A 26,308-nucleotide genomic window follows, 5' to 3' on the forward strand; every position below is an offset into this window, starting at 1 on the left:
AGCACAGAGGAGGAGCATGAGGAAGCACAACAGGCTCAAGCAGCATTTCAGGGAATGCTTGTGGACAGGTTTAAGCTCCACAGCAAGGCACAGCCTGAGAGCTGGTGCACAGTGCACGTTGCCTGCCTGTCTTTCAAGGTGGGAAGAACTGGCACGTTTGATCATTCCACAGATTTAAGGATATTGTTTTAACGCAAGCATACAACCCTCAGATCTCTGCACCTGTGCCTGCAGGGAATCTGGGGAGAGGTTTCTGCCATTTCCCCACAACTGCTGGCCCAGGGCTCGTGCCTTGCTGGTGTCAGCTATGGAATGAACTGACAACATCAGGACAGCGTGGCCACCCACAGCCCTTCACATGGCTCCTCAAAAAGCTCAGTGTCAGCACACAGAAACCTCAGAGTAAAACAAGAGAGATGTTCTGCAGCTTATAGATCCCCATCACAGCTCACCCACCCACTGGTGTGTCCCTCTGAGAGGTACCTGTGCTGCCACTGCACCAGCCGGGCAGTCTGTTCAGGACCTGTAGCACATGTTGGCAGCACCTTGGACTTTCACCCAGTTTGATGCTCTAGGTGTGACCTCAGACTTCTGTCATGAAAGAAATCATGGGTAAAAAGAGAGTACAATTTACAGAGATGAAGCTGGAGATGCTGCCTCATTTCTCCCAGTAAAGAGAACAGAGGATGCAGACAACTTCACCTTCAAATATTGGGTCTTACTCATTAACCTAATTTTTCAAAACATGCAAAAGTGTGTGGTGTGCCTGCTACACAATGTGAGTAACAGCACAAGTACATTCCTGTCAGCCTGCTTATGGCCATTTCTCAAAATGCCTCAGAACAGCACAGCAGACCACACTGAGTATGAAGTTTCCATGATTAACCAATGGATTTCAGTGCTGTGATTATGGTTTGACCAAAGATTATTGTTTTGGTTCAGTACTTCAGCGTCATCATCACCAAATTATCACATTGCAATGACATTTTTCTTCACACAGCTATTTCATTCAAAGCAATGTGTGCTAAGAGAAAGAACTGAGCTGAGGTCTTCAGCACTTCTGAAGTATGGGGGGGTTGCAAGAAGTTTGATTTAGATAGAGCCCATACATTATTTTTTGTAAAAGGCCTCATAAACTCAGAACGAAGGAGTACTCAAAAAGCCCTCATTGCAGAGGCACATGCAAAAGCATGGACCTGAAAGTCTGTTTGGACTAATCAAAATCCAGTTCTTGACCTCAAAACCAGGATGAGAAGAAGAATGATGCTGCTAGGAGAGAGGAGGGGTGCAAGTCAACAATGAAACTACAGCTTCAACTATCAAGAGTGTAAGCAACACTTTCATTTAGAGCAGCAATATTGTTTTTTTCTGTTCATTGACATTTAAACATTACTACTGTTTATCAATGACATGTATTATTACTATTTGGGAACTTAAAAAAAAATTGAAAATTCAGTTGTTTCATGTTTTGTACAAACCACATGGGTTTGGGTTTTTTTTAAATTTTGAACTTGCAATATGAAAGCACATTGTAACAAGAAGTCATTTCAAGCTGAAGTTAAAAACTTCACATTTCTGTCTCATAGTGGACTATTTAGTGTTTACCTGAGATATAGCTAGTAGCTAGATATAAAAAATAGAGATGCCAGCCAAGGTTCAGGACAATTACTGAATGTCAAAGCATCTCTCAGTCCTGCAATTTTGACTAAAATATGCTATGCATATGATGATGATGATGGGCTGCAACTCTGTGAAATGGTAATTTTTGAAATGGTCAAGCAAGTGGAGACATTTTAGGTGGAGATTACAGCTCATTTTGTACCTTGTCCAATTCATAGCTTGCCTGGCAAGTTCTTCCATAACACATCCCTGCCATATCAGAGATACTTGGTGTGGTCACAGCAAGCAGTGGATATGAGTCAGTTGTTGAGTTTTGGCTTTGTTTTAAAATGCTTTTGAAGCTGTTCATCCTTTATAAGAGACAATCTGAAATGCCTTTGCAAACACTACGCATATAGCTGCATTCTGAGGGCAGGAACTGACTGGGACCAAGCACAAGAGCCTCTGTTAAAATAGCTGGCAAGTCACATAAGCTGGAAATACTTCTCTAAGGGCTGAGTCAGTCTGGGTGGCACCACTGAAGGAGGCAAGTTTGGGTGATGGCTTTCAGACAGTGCCTGGTACTGGAACTGAATCCTACCTGTGTGTTTTTGAAGAGAGAAAATGGGGAGACAGTGGACTGCATGCATTAGCTTTATACCTCTAAAGAATTTCACCTCGTGGTTGGAGAAGCCCCTAATCCTGCAACACTTGAGTGAATGTTGTGACAGGAACCAGGCCTGGTTGAACCACTTGACTGGTGTTATACAGAAAGACTACTCCAGAGCTGAACTGTCAGGTCAGGCCTGTCTAAGAAGAGATTTTTAAGACATTTATTTTTCTGTTCTAATCCTTTATGTTATTCCTGAATTTACCCTTTTGGGCAAATTTCACATAGTCTGCTTTTATAGAAACAGCTTCTTTAAACACTAAAAGAAAATGATGCCCCTTGGTGTTTTTAATTCACTGTCTTTGCAGTAATTCATGCCAAAAAAAAGGTGGCAGGGGAGCCCTTATAAAGGTCTATTAATTGAAATAAACGAGCCATGCTTCGGAGAACAGTGTACCATAGAGGAAGGGCTGCCTTCTGAATCCTGCTCGCACAGATGTCCCTCGTGATTTCAGGCATGTCATAAAATCCACTGTCCACCTCATTTCCCCACCTTATTAAGAGAGGGCTGAGGTTGTTCTTTACCTGAAACCTCTGGGTGTTGTGAAGCCCAACTCAGTGCTTCAGAAGTACTTGGAGGACCTGGAATTCTATTTTGAAAACCATAGCAAATGCTAGTCTTTCCCATGGAATGGTGTTTATGAGCATGCTTTCATTAGTCCCTTAGCTTTTTCTTTTTCATTTGAGTCTGGAAAAATGTGTGGAAAATCATTTCATGGGGGCCTCTGGGAGAAATGAAGCTTCTTGCAGAGTGGGAGCTCTAGGGGATCATGTAGTGGCAAAGTCAGCTCCCCGAATCCACCAGACAGAAATAGAAAAACCCCACTGGCCTGAGATGGATTTAAAGCTCCCACTAGCTTTAGGTTGGACATTTGATTTTTCCCAGCTCTTTCATTTGTATGTTCAGCCTCAGAGAAAGGGGAAGGTGAGCAAGGCAGGCAGAGAAGTAAATGTCTGCTCCCTTTTTCCTCTCCTTCTCCCCAAAGATCATTTCCATCCACCTGACTTCTTTCCCAGATATGGTATCATTTGCTTCTGTGACTAATCTCTGGATGGGAGAGAAAATTATTTTGAAAGTTCAAGAGAAACATAAGCCTGCACATTTTTGAGTGTTTTTCTCCTCTTCCCTGCCTCTGAATGACCAGAGTTTTATTATTCCTCTTGACTGCATGCTGAGATAGGTACTTTCCTTTCAAGCAGGGCCTGCTGCTGGCAGCAGGCGACAGAAGCTCCAAACCTGGGATACTCTTTTAATATCTGAGTCCTCCACTAACACCAATACTTTAACCTTCCTTCACCTCCCACCCCCCCTTGGTGTTAATGGTTTTGGATAAAGACGGCCCAGGAAGGATGAGGTTCCAAGGAAAGTTAGGTATTTTTAAGGGAAACCAACCAGGGCTCAGAATTTTACTCCCTTCACATGAAGCATGATCTCACCTCACGTGTCTTTTTACAGGCCTGCTCAGCCACAGGAGGGGCCCAGGTGCTGGTGTGTCATCACTAAACCCTCAGTGATGGGGAGCCAAGCTTTACCTCCAGCCCCAGGCTCTGCACAGTGAGATGTCTCCTGGAGACCCAGCAGTGGCAAATCAGATTCAGTGCCACAAACAGGGTCAAGAACAAATGTTTGGCTGCCCATGAACTGCTTGGAGGAAAAGGCAGCAGCAAGATAAGGTTATTGTGGGGATTGGATCCTGCCTCAGGGCCACAGTTGGCCCAGGCACAGCCAGAGAACACAGCCAGCATTGTCCATCCTTCAAGCCACAACCACCGTGCAGAGCACATGTTGTCTGAACTAATGGGTCTTCGTAGGATCCTTCTGGTTGAGAGATGATATCACAGATTGTATCTCTGTCCACTTTTGGTCTGGGCTGTTGCTAAGAGAAAAACAATTCTTGGCAAATTCCTCGAAGTGCTTGCCTCCTACAGTTTGGATGAAGACAGTTTGTTCAAGAAAGATGGGTAGGTGTGAGTTTCTGTCTTTTCCCCTTCTGAGAATTGTTTTTGCCAGTGCAGAACTGAAGATGATAATGCTCCCATTAAAAATGAGGTGAACGCTCAGGCTAACATGAGTGGGTGGAAAAGATTTCAAACAGGATGAATCTGGGGACAAACCCACCCTTGCCAAGACAAACAGCTGCAGAGATCTCTGGAAAGAAAAAGGGCACTGCTGTTCAAAATGATTCAGTCACACAGGGCTGGTTGAGGCTGTGTATCCATCCGTTTGTAGCGAAAACCAATGGCTTTCATATGAAGAAAGAAAAGGTACATCATACGTCACACAAGAGGACTGGAGAACTGATATCATTAGGACAACAAACTGATACTCCATAGGACAATAGAGATATGGGCTGAGCACAAAGCAGAAAGCTCTCACTCTCCTTCCTACATCTGTCTTTCATTTGCTTTGCCTCTATCTGCCTGTTGTTGATGTTTTCTCACATTGTCTTGGTCCCTTTGTTCAAACTGCATTTCATTCCAGGAAGGCAGGGAGCTCCAGGTGTGACTGAGGGCTGTGAGCATGAACTCGCTGCCGCAGTTATTATTGTTATCATTCCTCTGAAAACCAGCCTGGTGGAGGTTTGGCTCGGTGTAATTTGTTCTGCTGTTTTAACTGTATCCTTGTTAAATGTGGAAAAGGGAATGAAGTGCAGTGCTTTGCATGATGGCTTGCACCCAAAGGTGCAGCCTTAGCTAATGAAGTGCTGGCATACTGTGCAGCAAGATGTTTGAGATTGCAGACTGAGACCTGCTGCTCAAATGAATCAGGTGTTCAGGACTCACTGCTCTTCTTTGTAATGGGAGGAACTGTATGTTAAAAAAGCCAATATAGACTTTGCAATGGTCTATAAAGTTTCAACATTTTTTATTTTAAGACCCCAGTGATATTCAGTAATTGTATTCCCACCATCCAGCTATTTAGCAATCTAAACACATACTATTTTTCCCATTACTATTGTTTTCATTACTGGCAGTAGACTTGTGGAAGTCTGGTTATTTTTGTCTTTGGACACTCCCTGTGTACATCTAACAGCACAGATATTTTAATACATTTTTCAGTGGTTCCCTCTGCTCCAGTTGAGCCCCTGGAGAAGTTATGGAGCCCCTTTGTGTGTGTTGGATGAAGACCTCTCTGGGATGAGTCTGGAGCAGACAACTGCCATAATGTTAAGCTCAACTCCAGCTTTCCCCCAGTCTGGCTTGATGTGTTCAGTGCCTCCACAATCAGGTGCAGCTCAGCCCTGATTCAGTGGGGATTAAGTGCACAAGCAATGGTGTGTTTTCCCTCAGATGTGCTGCCTCAAATACATTTGCCAGGGCCAGGGATAGCCCATGGCTGGACCACACAGACTCTCCAGATGGGCTGACACTCCAAAGACAGGATGGCAAGCAGCTTTGGCAGTCTGGTTGGTACTTCAATAGATAGACTCTTTTTAGCTTTGTTTTTCAAGAGTTTCCCTTCTATTTTGCAACAGGCCCTTCCTGTGCCATGTTTGGCTCATTCAAACCAGCTCCAGTGTTTATAACTCCCACTGCATTTCCAACGGTGGATATTTCTAAACCAGCTTTGCTGGTGGAGTCCTCTCCAAATGGTGTGTTAAAGACCAAATGATTTAGCACATAATTAAGAAGTAAACAATGATCAGCAAGAAATCTGCAGCGTCAGCTACAAGGCATGGCTTGGATGCAAGAAAAAGCAATATGCCAAGAAAAATGAGTAAATCTCTGTGTCTCTGTATCTTGATGTGGAGAGGGAATGGAGTAGCTAGAAGGAAAGAGCTTGGTTCTGCTTTCTCTATGTTTCATCCCATGTTGGTGTTGAGCATAAAAGAAGCAGCATGCCTAAGTTTCACAAACAGAATGTTCCTTTTTTTCAGTGGTTTCAGTAATTTTTCAGCTTTTAGTGCAAAGGAAAGAATCAAGACACACGAGATTATTGTGCTATGGATTTATAATAACATTTTATTAATATATTATGCTACAAAAATATTTTGATAAAATAATATTAGAAAGCATCTTTTTATTACACTCTTCAAAACAGTTCACAAAAGCAGGAGGCGGAACAGGAAAAAATATCTGAAGTACATTTGAATTGAAAACTGACAAAGAACGCAATTTGAATTTCAGTGTGAGCATGAATCTGCAGGATGGTTAATCAGTCCTGTAGAAGGAAAGTATTGACTACTTATTGCAAAGACCTCTCTGCCTTTATCTAGATTAAGGTGCCTCCTGAAATGTTAGTCACAGGAAAGGCTGAATTTGGGTTGGGACAGAACACACACAACGCACACATTTAAATGTACACACACATACCCCCCTATGATCTCAAACGTCAGCAAATTATCCTTCTTCTTCAGTTAAGTTAAAACATGCTTAAACTGAAGCTGAGTTTTAGCACACTCCATGGAACATTGATCACTTCAGAGATATGACAAGACCATGTAACTTTTGGATACAATACAGAAATACGGTACTAAGCAAAGTTTGGCATGGTAACATTTATGCTGAGATAATAACTTTGGCACTTTGGTTTCTCTAACATAAATACATGATGGGAAATTCCTCCCTAACAGTGGTATATGGTAATGACTGAGTCATATCATTTGACTAATCAATGCACTAAACAGAGATTAAGTTCTCCCTCTTTCCATCTCCCTCTTTCTCCACAACCGTATATTGAAGAACTAAGATAAATATACAACTCTGTACCTTGGGTGTTCCTAAATTACAGTGGAGGTTGGAGGAATGGGAAGGGAAGTTCAACAAAGCAGATTTTTGACACCTGTATAAAGCATAGTTATCATAAATCATGTTCATCATTTATTGCCAGAAGACATATTGCATTATTCAACAGCTCGAGGGATTGCAGAGAAACTACATCAGTCATAAAATATAAAATACCTTCTGTCCCAGCTTACTGACTGGTTCTCCAAGTGGCAGTGCATGTTAATATAGTATCTGTAGTTAAGCGAGAAAAGCATCAAAACACTGAAAGAGGAGAAATTAGATTTGTTGCTGATGATATGGGATTATTTATCCCACCAGGGCAAGACCTTGGCAGATATTCAGCATTTGTTTATAATGCTACAGTTACATTTAAAATGAATTGTGTTGGTGTCAGTTGTAGCTGAGTTGAGAAGATGAATCATGCGACCATTGAGCTTTGGATTCATCCAAAGTCATGTTCTAGACTGCCAGACACTGGGTGACTCTTGATGGTGTTTCTCAGAGATAAGCTGTTATATGTAGTGGGCATGAATATTTTTGTTAAATCTCCTGCCTTTGGAATCTTGTGATTACATGAGAATTTGAGCTTTCCTTCAGAAGAAAGAAAACAGTTGGTTTTTAGTTTTCTGAGAAACCCACAGAGGAAATTGAAGTCCCCTGAAGCTGGTAGTCAGTGTTGCTTCCAGAGCACGTATCAAATCTGGTCCAGTTTCTAAACTCATGGTTTAGAAAACCATTAGAAATTCAGAAATCATGATCCATTGCAATGGGTGTGCATAGGTCTGTTCTAACCAGTACTACTGTGCTTTAATGAATGCTGATTAGTAAACAACCCATTTTATCAACCACAGTGAGGGTTCATTATCCAGCATTGGTCTGCATACAGGTCATGTACTGAAGAAAGTGACCCAAAGTCATATTTTAGGGTAAGATGAGAATAAAAGATGTGTTTGGTTAGAGAGCTGTGCTGAAGTCATTCACGTGGGGCTCCTGAGCTACAATCTACAGAAACCTACTCAACCTTTAAGTCATGAGCCAGAGACAGCTCAGATGACTGAGGCAGCTGCTTCTAGGTGGCAAAAATCAGGTGTGTAGACCCCAGATCCAAGAGACACCTTGTTTCGACACCTGCACTGCACAAATGTGGGGCACCAGCACAAGGGTTCCAGTAAAATTTATTAATTTCCCAGAATTACAGACAAAATCCCAGGAAATGCAAAGATGTTAAAACATACTTCAATATCCAAGCCATTTACATCCTGTGATAGCCAAACATACCACAGTATCTGAGCTAATGAATATTGAATATTACTGTCCAGTGCAGGAGGAACTCCAAAAACCTTGCTGGTGACAAAAGAGTGACTGTTCTGTGCAGCACGATAACAGCTGGGAGTGTGGAGAGATTTGTGTGCTCCTAATATTAAAAAAAAAAAGCTCCACAGCTTTATGGAGAAAGCCACAGATAGGGAAACTTCAGAACTGTAATTCCTAGTCTTGATCCTGTTTGTTTTCCTTACAGTCTTGGACAAGTTGTTTCTGTTTTCTGCTTTTTTTCCTCTCCCTTATCTTTACATGGTCTTGTCTATTTATACAGTAGGTTTTCCAACACCTGGAATTATTCCTGGGATAGTACCACAGAATAATTTCTGGATACGATTCGGTTACAACAAATAAAATTCAATGGGTTTTGGTTTGTTGGCTGTTCACTTTTACTATGTAACTTATCATCACCCTTAAGATTTGCCTACCTTATTTCCAGTTACATTCTTGTAAATAAGACATTATAATTCAGTTTTCATCTCTGCCTTGAACACATCAGGAGAACCAATAATCTTTTTAAAATGCATTAATGTTGAATTTGAAGGTCTGTTAAACCATTATATTCAAATGCAGGCATTTCTAGAGCAATAGCTCAAATAAAACCAAAATGAAAGTTCTCAAAATATGTTTCCAATATCCATCTCTGTGCAATAAATATTATGCAAGGTGAATGGCTTCTGTCCAAAACTTACATCTATAATCTTCTGCTAGCCAAAATACACAATATGAAAGTATGCATGGGGTCTGTTTGAATCTCACATTTGGGGCAAAGCTCAATGTTTTCCATTCAGCCTTATCAACCGTTGTACTTGAAGAAAAAAAAAGTAAGTGGGGAAGCTTACAGCACTCTGTGCTGTACCCATTTCAATTGACCATAAACCTACACAACCTGCTGTCAAAAACAGAGCAAAGGCTGGGGGTCACCGTGTCCAGTAATTTAAAAGGAGTATTGTCCCTGGCCTTTGCAAGGCAATGGGCTGGGATGCATGAGGGAAATGCTCAGTATTTCATCATGAAATCACGTGGTTTTTGTAGTCTAGTTACTTTCCATCCTACTTTCCTGAAATAACTGGTATGACAAGGAGCAAACTGTGAATTCTGAACTCTCACTCACTGCAGAGTCTTGCAGGTTGCATGGAATCATCTGCAGCTCTGGAGACCGGGCAGTAGGGCTGATGGGAAACTTACAAGGTTGTTTTCAGCCAGAATTTTATCAGTATTGTTATTATAATTATCATCACTATCTTTTTTCCAAGGTGGAGAAGCACTGCTTTTCCTTAAAGAAAAGCTTGTATTGTATTTTTCTAATTTTGAGACTTCTTTTTTAAATAAGATGTTTTCATCACATAGTTTTGACTTTTGGTTTGTAAATGACTTAGAAAAAAACCCCACTATTTCAACCAAAACTAATTTTCTAAACTCTTGTATCCAAAGAAATTTTTTCATCCTGTTCTGGTGGTGAGAAAACATCTACATGCCTTTTTAAACATAGTAATTTTTAAGATGGTGCAGGTTTTTTTTTCCCCACAGATGTTGTAAATCTCATTCCTGAACAAGAACTGCTTGGGTAGGGAGCACATTTTTCAGTGAGTGTAAGGTGTCATAACTTCTCCATCTAAGTCAGGTACCCTAGTCTAAAAATGGAAGAATGTTCTGTATGTCTCCATAACACAGGGGCTAGTTTGATTCCTGTGGTGTTGAGCAGGTTTTGGACAAGACATAGCTATTTCAGCACAGAGCTATCAGCTCTATCAGGTCATGGTAGCAAGAGAAAGAGGAATTTGTACATGTTTTTTGCCTCCAGATTGTCCACAGGCATTAATACTACAGGTACAAAGGAGTTCTATAGATTAACAGGGCACTACATCTTTATAATCTATAGACAGACCAGGCTCTCTTCTCATTTATGCTGCAAAAGGTTGTAGGCTTATGTTTATAAAATGAGGGAGAGAAGAAAATCATTCCAAGTAGGATTATTCCAGACTTTAAAAGCAATTTTTTATTAAGAAAAAAGTGTCTTAATTTGCACTAGATGATAAATTAATCCCAGGGTAAAGAGAGAAATTGGTAATTTCCAAAGAAGTTGAATAGCTTAGTTAAAGAAAACAGGGGGAATGCAGAGGATTATCCTGACTAATGACTTACTTAGTCATGTAAAAATAACTGGTATTTTAGGCTGTGGCAGCTAATGGGTTAAGAATGTACCTATTTTTGTAATGAGCACAGGCCCCAGAGAGCAGGATCTGCTTTATTCAGTGTAAGCTATGCTAATGAGATAAAAGAAGAAAAATAAAGATGTTCAGCAGAAATGTACTTATTGGACAGCTGCTGTAAAACAAAATGGTTAAAGTAACAAAGAAGGCATTCATTTGGTGTCAGTTCAGACATCTGCAGAATTGTCAGAAAACAAATATAGAAAATATTAATTTATCTGTTTCACCATCGCTACTGATTAATAGGGATGTTATTAACATATACAACAAGAAAAATAAGTTTACCAGTCGAATAAATACATTTTTTCTTTTTCTTTTTTTTTCTTTATATGAACATGTATATTTTACAAAACCCCATAGCACTATGGGAAATAAAGATCCTTCTACAAAAAGAAGATGTAAGTCAGTGTTACAATAAAGCTTTAGAGTTTCAAAATGTATCTGGGCAAAGAGACAAAATCAGCTAGAAGGCACTACTGAGTCACTGAGAAGGTCCAGCTTGTAACTGTTGTTGTCTTAAACTCCAATTCGTTCATAAATTATCTCTCTTCTCTATTCCAAGGGATTGCACGTGATACTAATGTGGTCAGGAGGGCTGCAGTAGGTTCAGGAGAAAAGAAGCTATGGCCATGCAGAGAGGAAATGTTATTGATGGCCATGAGAGGCTGGCTGGGGCTGAGCTTGTGAGCTGGGGCTGGGATGGGTGGTCGGGACGCGGCCTCTGATCCAGCTGGTTGGAAATCCAGATGGGAGGTTTGACTGTGATGTAGCCATTGGTTATCCTGATATAGGAAGGCAACGTGGTGGTGCTGAAAGAAAACACAAGAGAAGGAAATTAAAAAGGAGAACCCTTATTTCTGCTCTGTGAACTGTCATTCCAAGTGGTAGCAGCCACAATGACAATTCCAATTATTATTGTTTTTATTATTATCATTATTATTATTGTTTCATGCATTAGACACCAGGGAGAGAGCCAGAGACTGGTAACTGTGATGATGTGGAAACAGCTCTGATCCAGGATGTCCCTCAGCTTCTGGCTGCTGGCAAAATACAGCCAAAGGAGGGACTGCTCCTAATGTATCTGGCTTACTGCACTCCAATTTTAAGCATCCCTTACTGGCCAGCATCAGAGACTGTGCTAAATGTATCCTTGTGCTGACCCAGGACAAGCTTGTTCTTATGTCCCTTCTTCACACTAAAGGTCTGAAAGTTTGCCTTGCCTCAGTGACAGGTCTTACTCACCATGGACCATATACTGAGTCCAGAAGGAGCCAGAACACATCCCTTCCCTGTTTCACAAGCCTTGAAGAACTTCCCAAGATCCCCTTACACAGCTGATAACCTTGAGCACCAAGCAGGTTCATTTCTTTTCCTGGCTTTAAGCCATTTTGGATCAAATCACAAAGCCAAAACCAGACTCAGTCAGTGTTGGGTTTCCCTGACTGCAGATTTGCCTCAATAGCAGTGTGATTGCTTATTGATTGTAGCTTGAGTTAGTACTTTGATTTGAATTTGCAGGTTGGAATTCATCATGACTCCCATGACACTGGAGGTCAAAAAGGTCCATTTACGATTGATTTGGAAGTTTAAGTTGTAATCTCCATTTCATAAAATGCCCCCACTGCATCCATTACTGGATGATCCATAATCCACCAGTTGTCAGGGAGCAGCACAACCGAGCATGCAAACTGCACAGGGTGGATTTTGGACTTAAACCCAAGACATTCTGCTGAGGAGCGAGGAGAAAAAAAGGCAAAATCCCCTGAAAAAAAAGATGTGACACTAATACCTGCAGATTCTCTAAATCTTCCATAAAGGGGATTTGGAGGCGCTGAAAATGACCCTCAAATAATTTTTTTATGGAGTAAGAAGCTATGCAGTCCTATAAATATTTAGTTACAGTATCCAAGATCTTGACCTTGGAAGAAAAAGGTTGTGTCTTGCATAATATCAGATAAAAGGAATGACATCTTACTTCAGATTCATGCACAGAAACGTAATTTAGAAGGACTGAAAGCTTTTGTCTTGTTCTGTCTAAGCAATACCAAGATAGATTTTAGCTGAGATGCTTCAAATGTGCTGAGTCAATCACAAACTGAGAAGATCAGAGCCCACCCCGAAGAGGGCACTGGTCAACATCAAATCCCATGGACAATCCCTGCACATTACACTTCAGCCCGAGTTTTGGGAGAAGTCACTTCATTTCTTCCCTCATCCTTTATTACTGTCACCACAGCTTCTGGGTGGGATAGTTGTTCTGCAGCTAGAAGTCATCTCAACTAATGTGCAATGAATTAGAGTAAAAAGAAAAGGCAGTCTTCAATTAAAGACATAGGAATTGCTTCATGGGAGCAGATAATCCATCTAACCACTATTAGGATTCTGACACTGAGAAGCAGGGCTTGTTCCAGAGCAACAAACTGCTGTGAAGTGAGAACTCTGAAATCAATGCTTGTTGGACAAAGTTCCCTGAATTCCCACAGGGAGTGGTTGGTTTATGTCTTGAACTGATAGAAGACACCCAGCTTTAGAGTTTCTGCTATATTGCATCAAAACTGCTGCAGTCACTTAACACAAAGAGCTGCTCTGTGACAAATTAATGCTGCTGTTTGCAATCTGCCTGGCAGGAATGGTACTGGATTAGGCACTGTGTGGCCAAGCTCCTGTAATGTAACATCAGTATGAACACAAAGCATCATTACAGCAAAATGACACAAAGAGGTACTACACGCTCTGAGAAATGCAACACCAATGCAGCCATGCCTCAATTTCTGATCCAGATCTCATTTATCCCGCTGACTGATGCTGTGGTGCACAGATCTGGCAACACTGACAGTGGGATCACAACTCGGGTTTTTCCCCTATACCAGATTTCCCTAAGGTACAGGTAGGTGTTTGTCCTCATCTTTTGGTACTGATTGTCATGTTATAGAACTACAAAACTTTACCCTAAATTAAATTTTAAACTACAAGGAAGGTCTGATTTTCAATTGCAATTTAAAAAAAAATCACCAAAAAGACTTCAAGTTTTTGTGTATCCTGCTGCTGCTGCATTCTATGGGCTTGATCCTCCAGTGAGATTAGAGTTTCCCTTGCACAAACTGTCTGCTTCTCAGGGATGTTCTGTGCACACAGGCTGGCCAGGGAACCTGTAAAAGCCTCACAAGCCCACCCATTAGCCAACTACATCTAAGGGATTGCTAAAGCAGCCTTAAATTAGCATTTTATGTTTCTGTATGTTTCTGTGTTCTAGTCAACTTCCGTAAGTGTTTCGTGTTTTGGGGAATGGGTTTTTTTGTTGCTGGTGGTGGTTGGTTGTTTTTGTTTATTTTCTTCGCTCCCTTGTTCAAAGACCTGAGAATTGTTGATCACTTCTCCTTAGTTAATGAGGTTTTTTTCTGTTTTCAAGTCATTACATTTGTATAAAAGCATTCTTGTCAAGATAAATACTGTTAGGCGGGGTTGTTTGTTTTCAAAAACTTCTTAAGTGCTTTACAAGAGAAGAACAGTGTGTTTCCACTAACATGTACAAAGCATTTGCTAATAGCAAATGAATCACAGTTTATCCATACAAAACATTTTCTTAATGTACTTTTAGCTGACTGCCAAGGTGGTTTAGAGATATTTAAAGAGAATGATCCCTTTTACGAAATGCTGAAGTTCCTTGTAAAACCTCTGGTCCCAGTTTGTAACTAGGCTGTTCTGTATTGAATGGGAAGAACCTTTTCCAGAAGCTGGTCCACCTCATTCCAGTGCAGGTCTCTCTCTTGGTCGGGGTGTTTCACTTCCTAGGGGTTACAGCAGGGCCCTGGACAGCCAGGTTGGATTATAACCTAATCTTAGAGGTGGCCCTGGTGTCAGGAGATGACTTCTGCAAACTCCCTCTGAGCACGTTTGCACGTGCATGTAGGATCTCACTGACCCTTGGACATTCCCTAAAGACGAAGCAGAGTCCCCTGAACTCAACCAAAAACCTTCCTTGGGGAGGATTTGTGCATTCCTGAACTGAACACAGAGAATAATAAAAGTGAATCACAGATCTGTGGGATAATAATCTAAATTATTATCATGTCTTCTCTTGCCAGCCCAGGATATTCTGTATTTCAGCCTTTTGTGTCTGATAAAAATATCTTTAATAAAACATTCCACATGATCTGTGGTTAACAGGCAACCACTGGCTCTGCTGTTCATACCTCTCTTTTCTGCTTCTGTGTATGGGATTGTTTTAAAAACTTGGAAGACTCCAGGTACATTTTAGCCAAATGACCTGCGGTATCATATTCATGAGCTTGTTCTTTTGATCAGATAATAGGGCAGTTTTTCAAATCAGTGCATTACTCATACATTGTCTTACCATCATTAGGATGTGTAAAACTTTCCCCGAAAATGGGGCCTCAGGCACAAGCTTTGTGCACAGATTCTACTGAATGCAATTACATGGTCCAAGTCCTCTAAGCTGGGGGGTGTGCTGAAGCACCTTGATGATTTGGGAGCATTTTAAAGCTGAAAAATAAAACAAACACACATGCAACCCATTGAGGGAATTTCTGCTCTGGTTTGCCTTGCAAGGACTTTCAAGGGAGCTCATAAACTGATTTTTAGCATGACTCGGTTCATCCATGTAAGCAGGGTTCATCTGACCACATGGGACACCACAGCAGAAGGACACAGGTTAGGACCAGCAGAGTCTTTCTGGCCCATCTGCCCCACACACAGGAACAAGATCTAAACCCCTCCTGACATTTATGTCTAATCCAGTCTCAAAAAAACAGTGATAATGACAGCAATTCCAGAGTCTGTCCAGACATCATTCCAGCATTTCACCATTTCTGACACCCAGAATTACTGCCTAACGCTTCACCAAATCTCCCTTGCTACAGTCTAAGGTCACGACTTGCCCTATCCCCATGGATGGGTTTGTTCCTTTCCTCTTCTCAGCAGCCTTTCACATATTTTGAAGATTTAACCATTTTTCACCTCAGCTTTCTCTTTTTTAAACAAACAATTCCCTGCACCTTTCTTTACAAGTCCTCAAGTGCTTTCCCTCCATCATTTCCTCTGCTCTTCCCTGGCTCTGGTCCATGTCTTCTCTGGAATGAGATGCCCCAAACTGGAAACAGTAGGCCTAGGTGAGATCCCACCAGCCCTGTGCTTGGTGCAGGAGGTACCACTGCCTCTGTATCTGCAAAGTACATGAAAAACAGGCAATCTCCAAGAGGACAGACAGTACTGGCACTACTTTTTGCCCCCTAAGTCCAAACCACCATTACGGTCCCAGGAGCTGTTCTGAAGCTCATGGAAAACTGGTGGTTCTCTGAGGGGGTGACGACGAACCCAATTATGCTGACATTTCTATCCATTTTTATCTGCTGCCAGGCCTTGGTCCCAACGTGGTTCTGTTCAGGGTGGGGGAAGTAACCTTTTCAAGTATAACTTACAAAGTGTTTGGGGATTTTTCTGGATCAAAGGAGCTATGTAAACACAAGACAACTATTTTTAATAAATGTAAGCAAATGTTGACTCAGACGGCCCTTCTTACAATAGAAGCTGATGAAAGAAGCTAGATTGAAACCTGAAAAATGCATGTTTCAATTGAAAACCTAAAAAGCTAGTAAAGTGAAAGAAAATTTTTGAGTAAATACAATAATGACTGTTTTGCATTTGTGATTTGATGTTAACCTTATGATGGCTAGGGGTTTTCTTAAGTGATATTAAGCATATGCTTCCTGTTTCTTTTCAAACAAAATTTGCCCTGCTTTTTTCCCCCTTTTTTTTTAATGAACAGATGTGAAAGGACTGATCATATTATTTTTCTGGTGATCAGAAATAATGTTCTGCAAGTGAAGACAATTATTCTTGGAACTAACCAGGCCTATTTATGTCACCAAAATTTATTCATCAAGATTTGAAAAATACATCAGCTTAAAGTTCAGGGACCAATCCGTTGCAGTCTGTAAATGAGCTGGCTGGCAAGAAGTCTGACCACACATTTGAAAGAAAAGGAAAGAAAAAGTGCTCAACCAAAAGCTAAAAGGAGTATATTGGGGGGTAAAATATCCACTAGAACTATGTCACAAAGATTTAACTTTGAAGACCACTAGAGTAACCTCTTAAAGGGAACAGGAAGTCCCCAATCTCCCTAAATTTTCATATCATTATTTAATGTGTTTCTGGAAGGAATTCTTTAGATCAACATAGGTTCTATTCCCCCCATCTATCTCTTCATCATTACCTTCCTTTCAGACAAGGTTCTTGCAGCCTGTGGGGTAAATCTTGCAGGATGCTGAGTCCTGTGGTCCCAGATGAGCGGGACTGAGAGCACACAAGTGCTTCCAGCACTAGTATTCACATACCTACAAGTCAGCACATCCTAAAGCCCTTTGTGGGACCAAGGCCAAGAGGCTCATGCTTTCACAAGGTTCAGTTCATTAAAAAAAAAAAAAAAAATCCAACCTGGATCTGATTAGGGAATCCAGTTTTTGGTCCAGAGGAGGCCACTGCTTATTTGCAGTAGTGTAGTAAAGTGCCTTAGCATGTCTGAGTGAGTAAGCACTATCACATGCTGGTTTGGGGCCAGCAGAGAAGATACGGCATGAGACAAAGAAGAGCCTTGTCCCTGCTATTTTTTGGTTACCCAGGGTTACTGGGAGCCTGGATCTCTGGCCATGTCCCACTGTGCAAGCACCCTCCCTGTGAGCAGCACAGCCACAGCCACGCGATGGACAGAGGGGTCAGCAGCAGCACCAGGAGCATTTCCACAGCCCTTCACTGTCCATCTGAACTCTGCTTCTGATGAGACTCAAATCGGAGCCATCTCTCCATCTGAGAGCAATGTCAAGGTCTGATCCTGCCTTGTTTCAGTGCTCCAGCTCCTCTGGAGACTGACACTGAGCAATTCCCCTCCTTGAAGTGGGCACCTGTGAGCCTCCCCCCTGTGCAGAGGCAAAGGGCAGTGTAAATACCCTGGCAGAGATCTAATCCCCCACCCCTGCTCTTTGTTAGGACATCTGCCATGGCTCATCTCTAGGAGAAAGAATAGGATACTAAGGGAAAAGATGGAAAGGGAAGCACAATTTTCACCAGGGACTGGCTCTCAAAGCTGTGAACAGCATGCCATGACCACAAGCCACACTGTCACCAGGTACTGAAGAGCAGCTGGGGAGCAGGACACCGCACACAAGGATGGGATGCTTAAATGTGCCATTAAAGAGAATCACAGGCAGTCCTTCAGCTGACCTGGCCTTCACTAGGATTTAAAAGGTGGCCTTAATTGTGGCTATGTCAAATGCAGGCCTGCAGCCAGAGCTATTCAGCTGTCTTCCTGCTACAGTTTATAGGGAACAAGACATCTAAAGAGGACAACCCTTTCCCTCCAAAGGCATGTCTCCAGGGTAGGTGAGATGAGCTGCTTACAAAGCTCTCTATCTCTGGAATTCACGTCCCCTGTATCCCAACCAAGCTTTGGCCCCACTGGGGGCTCTGACTGGTAGGGATGGGTTCCTAAATTGGGTTAGGACAGCAGGGTGGTGAAAAGAAAAACTGCTGATTCTTCAGTGCAAAAAGCAGCAGCTGGTGGGACATAGCTCCCCTCTGCAGTCCTGCAGCAGCTCCCCAACACCAGGCACAGCAGGGCTGCAGCTGCTGCCCCTTCCGTGGGGTCTTGGCTCCGGAGCTTGACATCAATGAGGAGAAGGTGGCTCTCTTGGATCAGCGGCTTCGGGAGGGCCATGACGGTGTAAGCAGGAGGAGGCTCAATGCTGAAATGCAGCTCAGATTCCTCTGGTGCAGTTTTGGGCCCCTCTCAGGATGGGCTGTGGGCTGGAAGCCAGGAGATTTAGTTTTTATCCCCGACACCCACTGAGGAACCATCAAAAGCTCGTTGAATTACTTTACTGCTACAGGTCCCCTGACTCAGGACCTTGGAGCGTTAGTGTGACACCAGCAGCATTAACACAACCTGAAGTGTTTTGCAGGCCCTCGTTTTGATTTGCAGGTCCCCATGGCTCAGGCCACCTGCAAAACATCTCTGTGAAGACAAATTCAGCCCTGGAGAGACACTGCAAGGCTGAGCAGGGGCATCCTAAAGCCACACGTGGGTCACGTTGTTAAGGCAAAGTGGATCATCTGCTGTGGGGCCAGAGGAGCAGACAGGGATGGGACAGGAATGGATGGGGCAGTGTGGACTGTCTGAGACAAGGAAAGGGGAGTTTGCTGTGACAGCAATGCAGCCTGAGGGCTGGGGAACACAGTGAGGCAAAGGTGGACAGCAGGATGCATCCAGCAGGTAGGGAAGGAGCAGGTGAGGAACAACTCCAGCACAGCCCAAGGGCCCTTTTCTGAGGTGAAATTCCAGTTTGTGGGAAGGATTCCTGCACCTCACGGTCAGATTTAGCTTTTCCTATCCCCAGAGGAGACTGTGTATGGCCCTTTTCAACATCCTGCCCCAAAGTCCTTTAGGAAAACCCTGTGAGTACAAACCCTGCACCCACACCTGTGGCAGAATCAGGCCTGCTGCTCCTTCCCAGACAACTGCAGAATGGTGTAAAAACACAGAATGTTGTAAAAACCAATAACCTTTGAAGCACACCCTCTGAGTAATTACCCCATTCCCATCTAATGACTAAAAGATGTTATATTCCTCTCTGATTTGGCAACAACAAAGATTTTGACCTTATTAAAACCAGCTGATCAGGAAACTACATATCATCCTTCAAAAAAAAAAAGGAAAAAAAAGGAAAAAAAAAAGAACCAAAAAAGAGCTAAAAAAAAGAAATTAAATTCTTTAGAATCCCTGTGAACAGTAATTCAAGATACTGTAGCTGAAGACTCATGATTTGTAGTAGTGTCTGGGTGGTCCCAAGACAGGAGATGACAACATTAGCTCTTTCCTTTGCCCTTCTAAGAAATGCTTTGATGATTCTCTAATATCCTAAGAATATCCCCTGTGATTCTGCAGTGGGACGAGGCAATCACAGAGCCAGGATAATGCATCCCAGTTTTACCCTGGCCCTTGCTAAGAGGGGATAGCTCAGAGCCCTTTGTTCCACCAGTCCTGTACTGACATCTGAGCCAGGATGTGCTCATGATAGTCTAAATAGTGATGTGGGCTCCAAACCATCCCCAACCTCGCCCCCACCCACTGCACACATCTGGCTGTGTACCTGATTTGTGTGTGCAATTAAGGCACTCATCATCACGGCTCAAATAACCACGGACTTGTTCCACTGCTCCTTGGACAGATAATGACTGCAGTTATTGCAGCCAAAGTAAGCAAAAACATCAAGAGCACAAACACAGATGGGCTTAGTACTGGAAAAATCCTGCCAGTGAAGATTTTTGGGCAACCTGCTGATACACAACACGTGAGGAGTTAATTTGACGGAGCTGCAATCAGGTGGTTTTGAACCAAATCCCAAGCATGAACAGAATATCTGTTTGTTGCCTGTATTTTGCAAACTGCCTGCGCTCACCAATACAGCCCCACATGCAAAAGAATTTATATTTTTGGGGTGGTCAAAATCATAATCCATATTTTACATCTTGGGCTCAACCTTTCAATTAATTAGAACCAGAGTGACTCACTCTGCCCTTTCCTCTGTGTACTCAAGTGTTTGTTTGGCATTGTGTGGGCCCTATGGCTCAAATATTTTTTGCAGATGCACAGAATTAACCATGCATGTTTAGATGTGCTTGGGGAACACATACATTCATAGAGATGTATATACTTGACCCTGTCACTTTTTTGTTAAACACTGTAAAAGATATCGACTTTCCCCTCCAGATTTTAAAATGATTTAGAATAGGTGGTAGTGGGGAAATACCTAACACATCCTGTCAAATTAAGTATTTTTTCGGAGACTGTTCTCTAAGATAAAATTATTTCAGCTATAGAGAAGTCTGTGCAATGTATTAAGGAACAGAATGAACAACCAAAATATAAACTAGCTTAAATGGATGTCCAATATACTGCATTTTCCCACTTGATTTTAATTTTCTTTTTCCTTCTCCCTGTTCTTTTTCCATCTCCACATAACAGTTTTTCTCTTTGCTTAGTCTGTATCACATTTTTCTCTCTAATTCACTGGGATCACTTTCTTGCTCACTGCTTGTATTTTTCCAGTGTCTCTCTTAGTAAGAATAATTAAGGTTGGGTCAGATCTTTGAACCAGTTATTTGGAGCAGTATTGAATTCAAGCTTGTACCACTGAATAAAAGCACTGGCCTCTTTTTCTTGCCAATAAGACTCACCTATAAAATAAAAAAAAAGGTTCATAGAGCACATCTACCAGGCAGAAATGCCATGGACATTGAAGTGCTGCATTGGCCACAAGGTTTGGGTTCCTCCTGCTGCTGGCAAATACGGTGACAGCAGTCACAGCACAAACTCCTTCTCCTCAAGCACTTCCAAACCCTCTGAAAGCCTGGAGATGCCATCAGCGCCTCATAAAAAGCTGCTTGCTGGCCTGCAGGGCTGGAAGACTGAAAAACCTTTCCCTGCTGGGTGTCACAACCCAGACCCTGAAGTGTCTCTGCAGAACTGAGCTTCGGAGAGCGTGGTCTGCAGCACGTCTCTCCATGGTACTGCCACATGAGGCACTCCTGGCACCCAGCAGCTCCCAGGCACTAAGCCTGGCTCCCTGAGCCTGGGCTCGGGCCCCAGGTATAAAGCTCACTTTGTTCAGTCAAGCTATTCAGGAATTGTGAAGAGGTGATGTGAGCGAAATCTGAATTTGGCCTGGCATTTTCATAATTGCAGGAACCCGGCTTTTACAGCATTAAAACCATATGAATTCAAATAAATCCTACTTCTCCTTCATCCCAGTGAGTAACTGGACCTAGACCAAAGCTGCCCTTTGGGATCCTGCTGGGTTTCCAGCCTGCAGCGCACCCCACGTTCCTGGGAGTGTAAGGGAATCCAATTTCCTCCTGATTCACTCCACAATGAATCTGTCTTATTAGATACCACAATATAACTGTGGTTGAACCCCTCCTATAAACCAACTGCCCACCACAACAGTAATCTGGCTTTACTCCCTGTCATGCTCTTCCTCACTTCATTTTCCAGGGCACGAAACTCACTAGTCAGAAGGGGAATAGCAGAACCAGAAATAAATCCCATATCCCTCACCCTTTTCCTCTGGGCTAGCACTGACAGTGTGTGTTTGCACTCCCACTGAATTTTAAAGACATTTCACTTTCTTTACAGTAGCTCACTGGAAGATGAATTTTTTTATGTTTTATGGATTTTATATAACTCTGACAGAGGAACAGCAGATTTGCAATTTTTGGGGCTTAGATACTGCTAGATGTGTAGGTCACTCAAAAAATTCCAGCTTGGGGTCGTGGTGTTTGAACAGGTTTATTCTGGCATTTTTTTCCCTTGCCAAAGGAAAAACCTCTGTATCCAGAACTGCAATACAGGGAGCACAGGTGCTTTACTACCCATTCTTGTGTTTGAGGAATCCAACTCAGCCTGGGCATGAGCCCATTCAGCCCTTTTTAGTGTCTGCAACTGCAGTCAGCCTTGTGAGTTAACACAAACCACACTCCTCACCCACCCCAAACTGCAAGGTAAATGTGCTACTGGGTATTGAATTTTCTCTGCCTGTTAAACCAGACAATTTATTTTTCAGCCGAGTGAACATAAAGAGTTTTGTAGAGCTGTGTTAAAATGCAGTTGAGGTTTAGAGGAATTACCTGAGGGTACTCAGTGCATTTTCCCATCTTATCTGTTTGATAAGAGCCAGATAATTTTAGGGTTTTTTGTGTGTGTGTGTGCAATAGATAATATGCCATGAGGAGTCATTGTTACAGACTCTGAGAAGCCAATGCTCAGAACATCTGGCTAGTGAAAGCCCTGGACATGGAAAATACAAATGTCAAGGCTCATATTTATAAATTGGAAGGGCCCATGACGACATCTGCTAACAAGCTTTCTTCCAGAGCCCCTCTGCTGTACATGGTTATTCACAAGCAACAACAAAAACGTGCATGGATCACATGTGTGGCCTGCCCTTCCTTTCAGGAACACGCTCCAGTAACACACAAATGCTCTGTTCTCACAACACAGAAATACAAGTGTTTGCAAACCTCACAGCAAAGCTCTTGCATACCAAACCACAGTGGGACATACACTGCTGGAACAGACTAAAAATAGCTGGGGAAAAGCCTTGCACTAACACAGAAGACAGTCAAACTCACTTGGTGTTAACTCTTTCAGTGAAATAAGTGCCCTCCTTTTCTGCCTTGCTCCACAGGAGACACTTTGTGCTATAAATCTAATCCTGAGGCCTTGTTTTTATGACTGAGTAGTTGTGGCTGGGAATCTCAAGACTTTAAACAAAGTCTAACCTATTTGACCATGGCAGCTCAATACTAACATTAAAACAAGCTACAGGTAAAATAAACGTGCTCCTATGTTCATAACCACAGGCACCTTTTCCTCAGCTCAACGCATTTCTGACGCCTGAGAAATACAAAACTGATCCAGTGTATGAGCATAAAGGTTTTGCTAATGACTTCTTATTGTAGGTGTCTAGACCACAGTTCACCCCAACACTCTTGGCACTGGCCACCACCACAGAGGCTGCCCACAAGGCTGCCAAGTTGTCAAGAGAAGGAAAAGCATCAGCAGAAAGAGCCTGGACTGCTTTATGGTATCCATGAATTTAGCAAAGAATACATGGATTCCACGCTCTCTGTTCAGTCTGCAGCACAGCTGGACACACACACACCTGTGTGAAAAAGCCAGGAAAAGCAAGGATGATGAAATAACAAGGAGAAGATGCACCTCCTGGTTAAAAAATGAAGGGGAAGGATGCCTAGCTCTGCCTCCCACTTACTGCAGTCTGCATTAATGCCAGGAGACAAGGATATATGAGATACAAGTGAGACATGTCTCCATCTCAAAGAAGTTCTGCTGAAGGCTGCAGGCTCCAAATACCCCACTTTAGCTGGCATGGACAGACTGCAAAGCTAAGTGCAGTGTTTGTGTGATCACAGCCACCTGCAAAGTGAGCTCAGAGAGGTGGAGGTGAGTGCAGCAGATGGAGGTGCAGGAGGGGTCCCTTCCTTTCTCCAGGGCCCATACAAGCATGTGCGGCCAGAGTTAAAAAAGGCAGGTAGCAAGAACACTGGAGGAAGAGAATATTTAAGCAGGAAATAAAGATGGAACTGAAAAGTTAATAAGCTGTAGGAGTCCTGGCAGTGGATGAGGAAATGAGGCTGCACTGGCTGAGAAACAGCGCAACAAGTGGGGATCACAGAGGAAGAGCTCATCAAAACTCAGCTGCTGCTGCTTCTTGAAACTGAACCCTAAGCAAACATTTTGTTTGTGCTGCATCAGACAGATCTTAGGCAGCTTCACAAAGCTAGCAATGGTAGGGCTGTGTCCAGCCCCAGCCAGAAATACATCAAGCTGGGACAGATATAAGAAGGTATTATAGACTATCTTTACTCCACACATCTCAAATGAGAAGTAGAAAACAAGGAGGGAAAAGAAAGCTCTTCATAGGCTCCATAAAACATCTTGCATTGTATTTTCAATCTTAATTAGCACTGAGGAGGAAAGAGCAGAAAGTGCTCTTGGATATCCAGTGCTGAAAAATACCTCATTGTTCAAAAATCCTAACTTGTGTGCTCCAATTTTGTTACTCGTTTGCCTTCAGAAATATGGATTTAATATTCATGATGGATTTAAATTTCACTAAAATAAAATACCTAACGCATTACCAACAGAGAATTTAGTTTAATGAAGCAAAACTGAAATCTATACACAAATTACGTTTCCAAAAGACTTCTGTGTTCTTTAATGATTTTACTTTCAGCTATTTATAGCTTTCATTAAAATAGCGTTTGCATACTGCTTTATATGAATTGGTCATACTGGTGCTGAGACACTTAAGCAACAGTGAAAGTAAATATTCAAGGCTTTTGCTTGTTTTTCTCTAAGTTTATCTGTGTTTGTTTCATCCCGCAGGGGCAGCACATTATTAAGAACAACAGAACAAAGTAAAACATGTGGTCTTCTCGTGTTTAGCAGGTAAAAGTGAGGCTGCACATCTTTTCAGCCCCATCTGGAGGATAACAAATTGACTCTTTGACTTTACAAGGGGAAAGAAGTTATCAGTCACGGCCAGCTGACAGGGAAGGTCTATTAGCACGGAGATGCTACAGGTTTGGACACGAATGTCAGGACTTCCCGTCGTTACTGAGATGCATTAGAGAGCTGTGTGCTGAGCCCAGGTTCCACAGCTTTAATTAATATATTCTGTGCACTCTGACCAACTTGATAATCCAAGAAGCCTCAATAAAAACCATCTAGGGAGGGAGGATATGTCATCACCGTATCATATGTTCCTGTCAGGAGATTTACCTCTTGTTTTTACTGTGCTGAGTTACACTGTGCTCCTATTTTACTTTCACTGGAGGGCTCGTGTAGCTGGGGCTATGCAAAGGGCATGAGGACAGAACTGCCAGTGCCAGTGCTTGTTTAAAGGAAGCATTGAGCCATCTGCTCACCTTAAAGTAGGACCAAATGGAAACAGGAAATAACTGAGGAGGGGAACATGCAGTATTCCCTACACTTACTTGGCTCTCTGCTCAGGAGTAGCTGAGGACATCTTCACAGAAACAAGCTTGTTTGTCTGAGAGAGGCAGGCAGTGCTGAGAGAAAGAAGGACCAACTGATGCACTGCTAAACTGCCCAAAATGTCTTCTTCTGGACACTGTATATCCACCAGGGTTCAAAAAAATTGTGCAAACTAAGAGCAGAATGTAGGCCAGTTGAAGATATGAAGGTTCTCCTTCCACCAAGGAACCAGGAGGGAGCATTTGTCCAGGAGGTGTTTTGGGACACTCCGAGTCACAGAAAGGTCTTGCACCCAAGCTGACATACCTTGAGTTTTTTCTGATGACTGTAAATATTCATATGCCATGCCTTGGAGCCTGGGGGCACTCACTGATAGGGACTGTGATCAGGAAAGATTCCTGAGAAGGAAATCCTGCCGGGAGAATAGTGAAGGAAATGGCAGACAGAAGTGCTGGAGGGAAGCCAAGGGGCCACACAACCCAGTGAAGCCTCAGTCAGCACTGAGGTGTGACAAGGGAGGGAAGGTGGGACTCCCAACACCCCTACGCTCCTGCTGCTGGAGCAATCCCACAGGTTCACTACAACACAGAGAGGTCCTGAAGCTGTGCCCTCATCCCTGGTTGAACACAGGGCAAGTAAGAGCAAAGGTGACTCTGCTCCCTTGGCTGCACAGGCTGGGGGAGGCAGTGATCCACCTCCCCATGAGCATCAGGAGGCATTCCCTGAGCAGTGTCCTGAGCAGGGAGGCAGACAGGGTAATTTAAACAAACAAGGCCCCAGTGATGGAAATTTCAAGCTCAAAGCTACCATATGGAGGGAAATCATCTGACCACAATTTACCTGTTAGACTTCAAAGGTGTCTAGGTCTCCTCTAAATAAAAGCAGTCTTTTCTTTAATGAAGTTAAGTACTGTATTTCAGCACCATGTGTTGTGAAAAGGAAGCAATTTGGATTAATTTACTGAAATTTACCTTTCAGATGCAGTTAAGTGGAATTAAAAGTTTGTCTGAGTTGACAGAGTTCTGTTTTCCATCACTGCATTGTCTTGAAAGAAAGGATAACAGGCTAAGTGCTTAAATTCCATCCAAACTGATAAGGTTCACTCTGTACAGGCAAACTCAGTGTAGTTTATTACATATTGTCTGCCTTCATCCATCACTGGTATACATTTTCCCCCCCTAAAACAAC

The 26,308-nt window shown here is 42.6% G+C and overlaps 1 protein-coding gene and 1 long non-coding RNA gene across 2 annotated transcripts in view; one reads left to right on the plus strand and one right to left on the minus strand.

Annotated features, from left to right (window-relative positions):
- Positions 1 to 8,688, plus strand: part of LOC116448086 — a 119,181-nt gene extending 110,493 nt beyond the window's left edge. Inside the window, exon 2 of the long non-coding RNA XR_004241798.1 lies at positions 3,726 to 8,688. This is a non-coding gene — a long non-coding RNA (uncharacterized LOC116448086). The remainder of the gene's footprint in view (positions 1 to 3,725) is intronic.
- Positions 7,859 to 26,308, minus strand: part of TRABD2B (TraB domain containing 2B) — a 267,512-nt gene continuing 249,062 nt past the window's right edge. The window contains exon 7 of the mRNA XM_032118096.1: positions 7,859 to 11,339. Within this exon, the coding sequence (XP_031973987.1) occupies positions 11,117 to 11,339 (223 nt within the window). The 3' untranslated portion in view covers positions 7,859 to 11,116. The remainder of the gene's footprint in view (positions 11,340 to 26,308) is intronic.

Source organism: Corvus moneduloides, chromosome 9, assembly GCF_009650955.1.
Source record: "Corvus moneduloides isolate bCorMon1 chromosome 9, bCorMon1.pri, whole genome shotgun sequence".
NCBI classification, from domain to species: domain Eukaryota; kingdom Metazoa; phylum Chordata; class Aves; order Passeriformes; family Corvidae; genus Corvus; species Corvus moneduloides.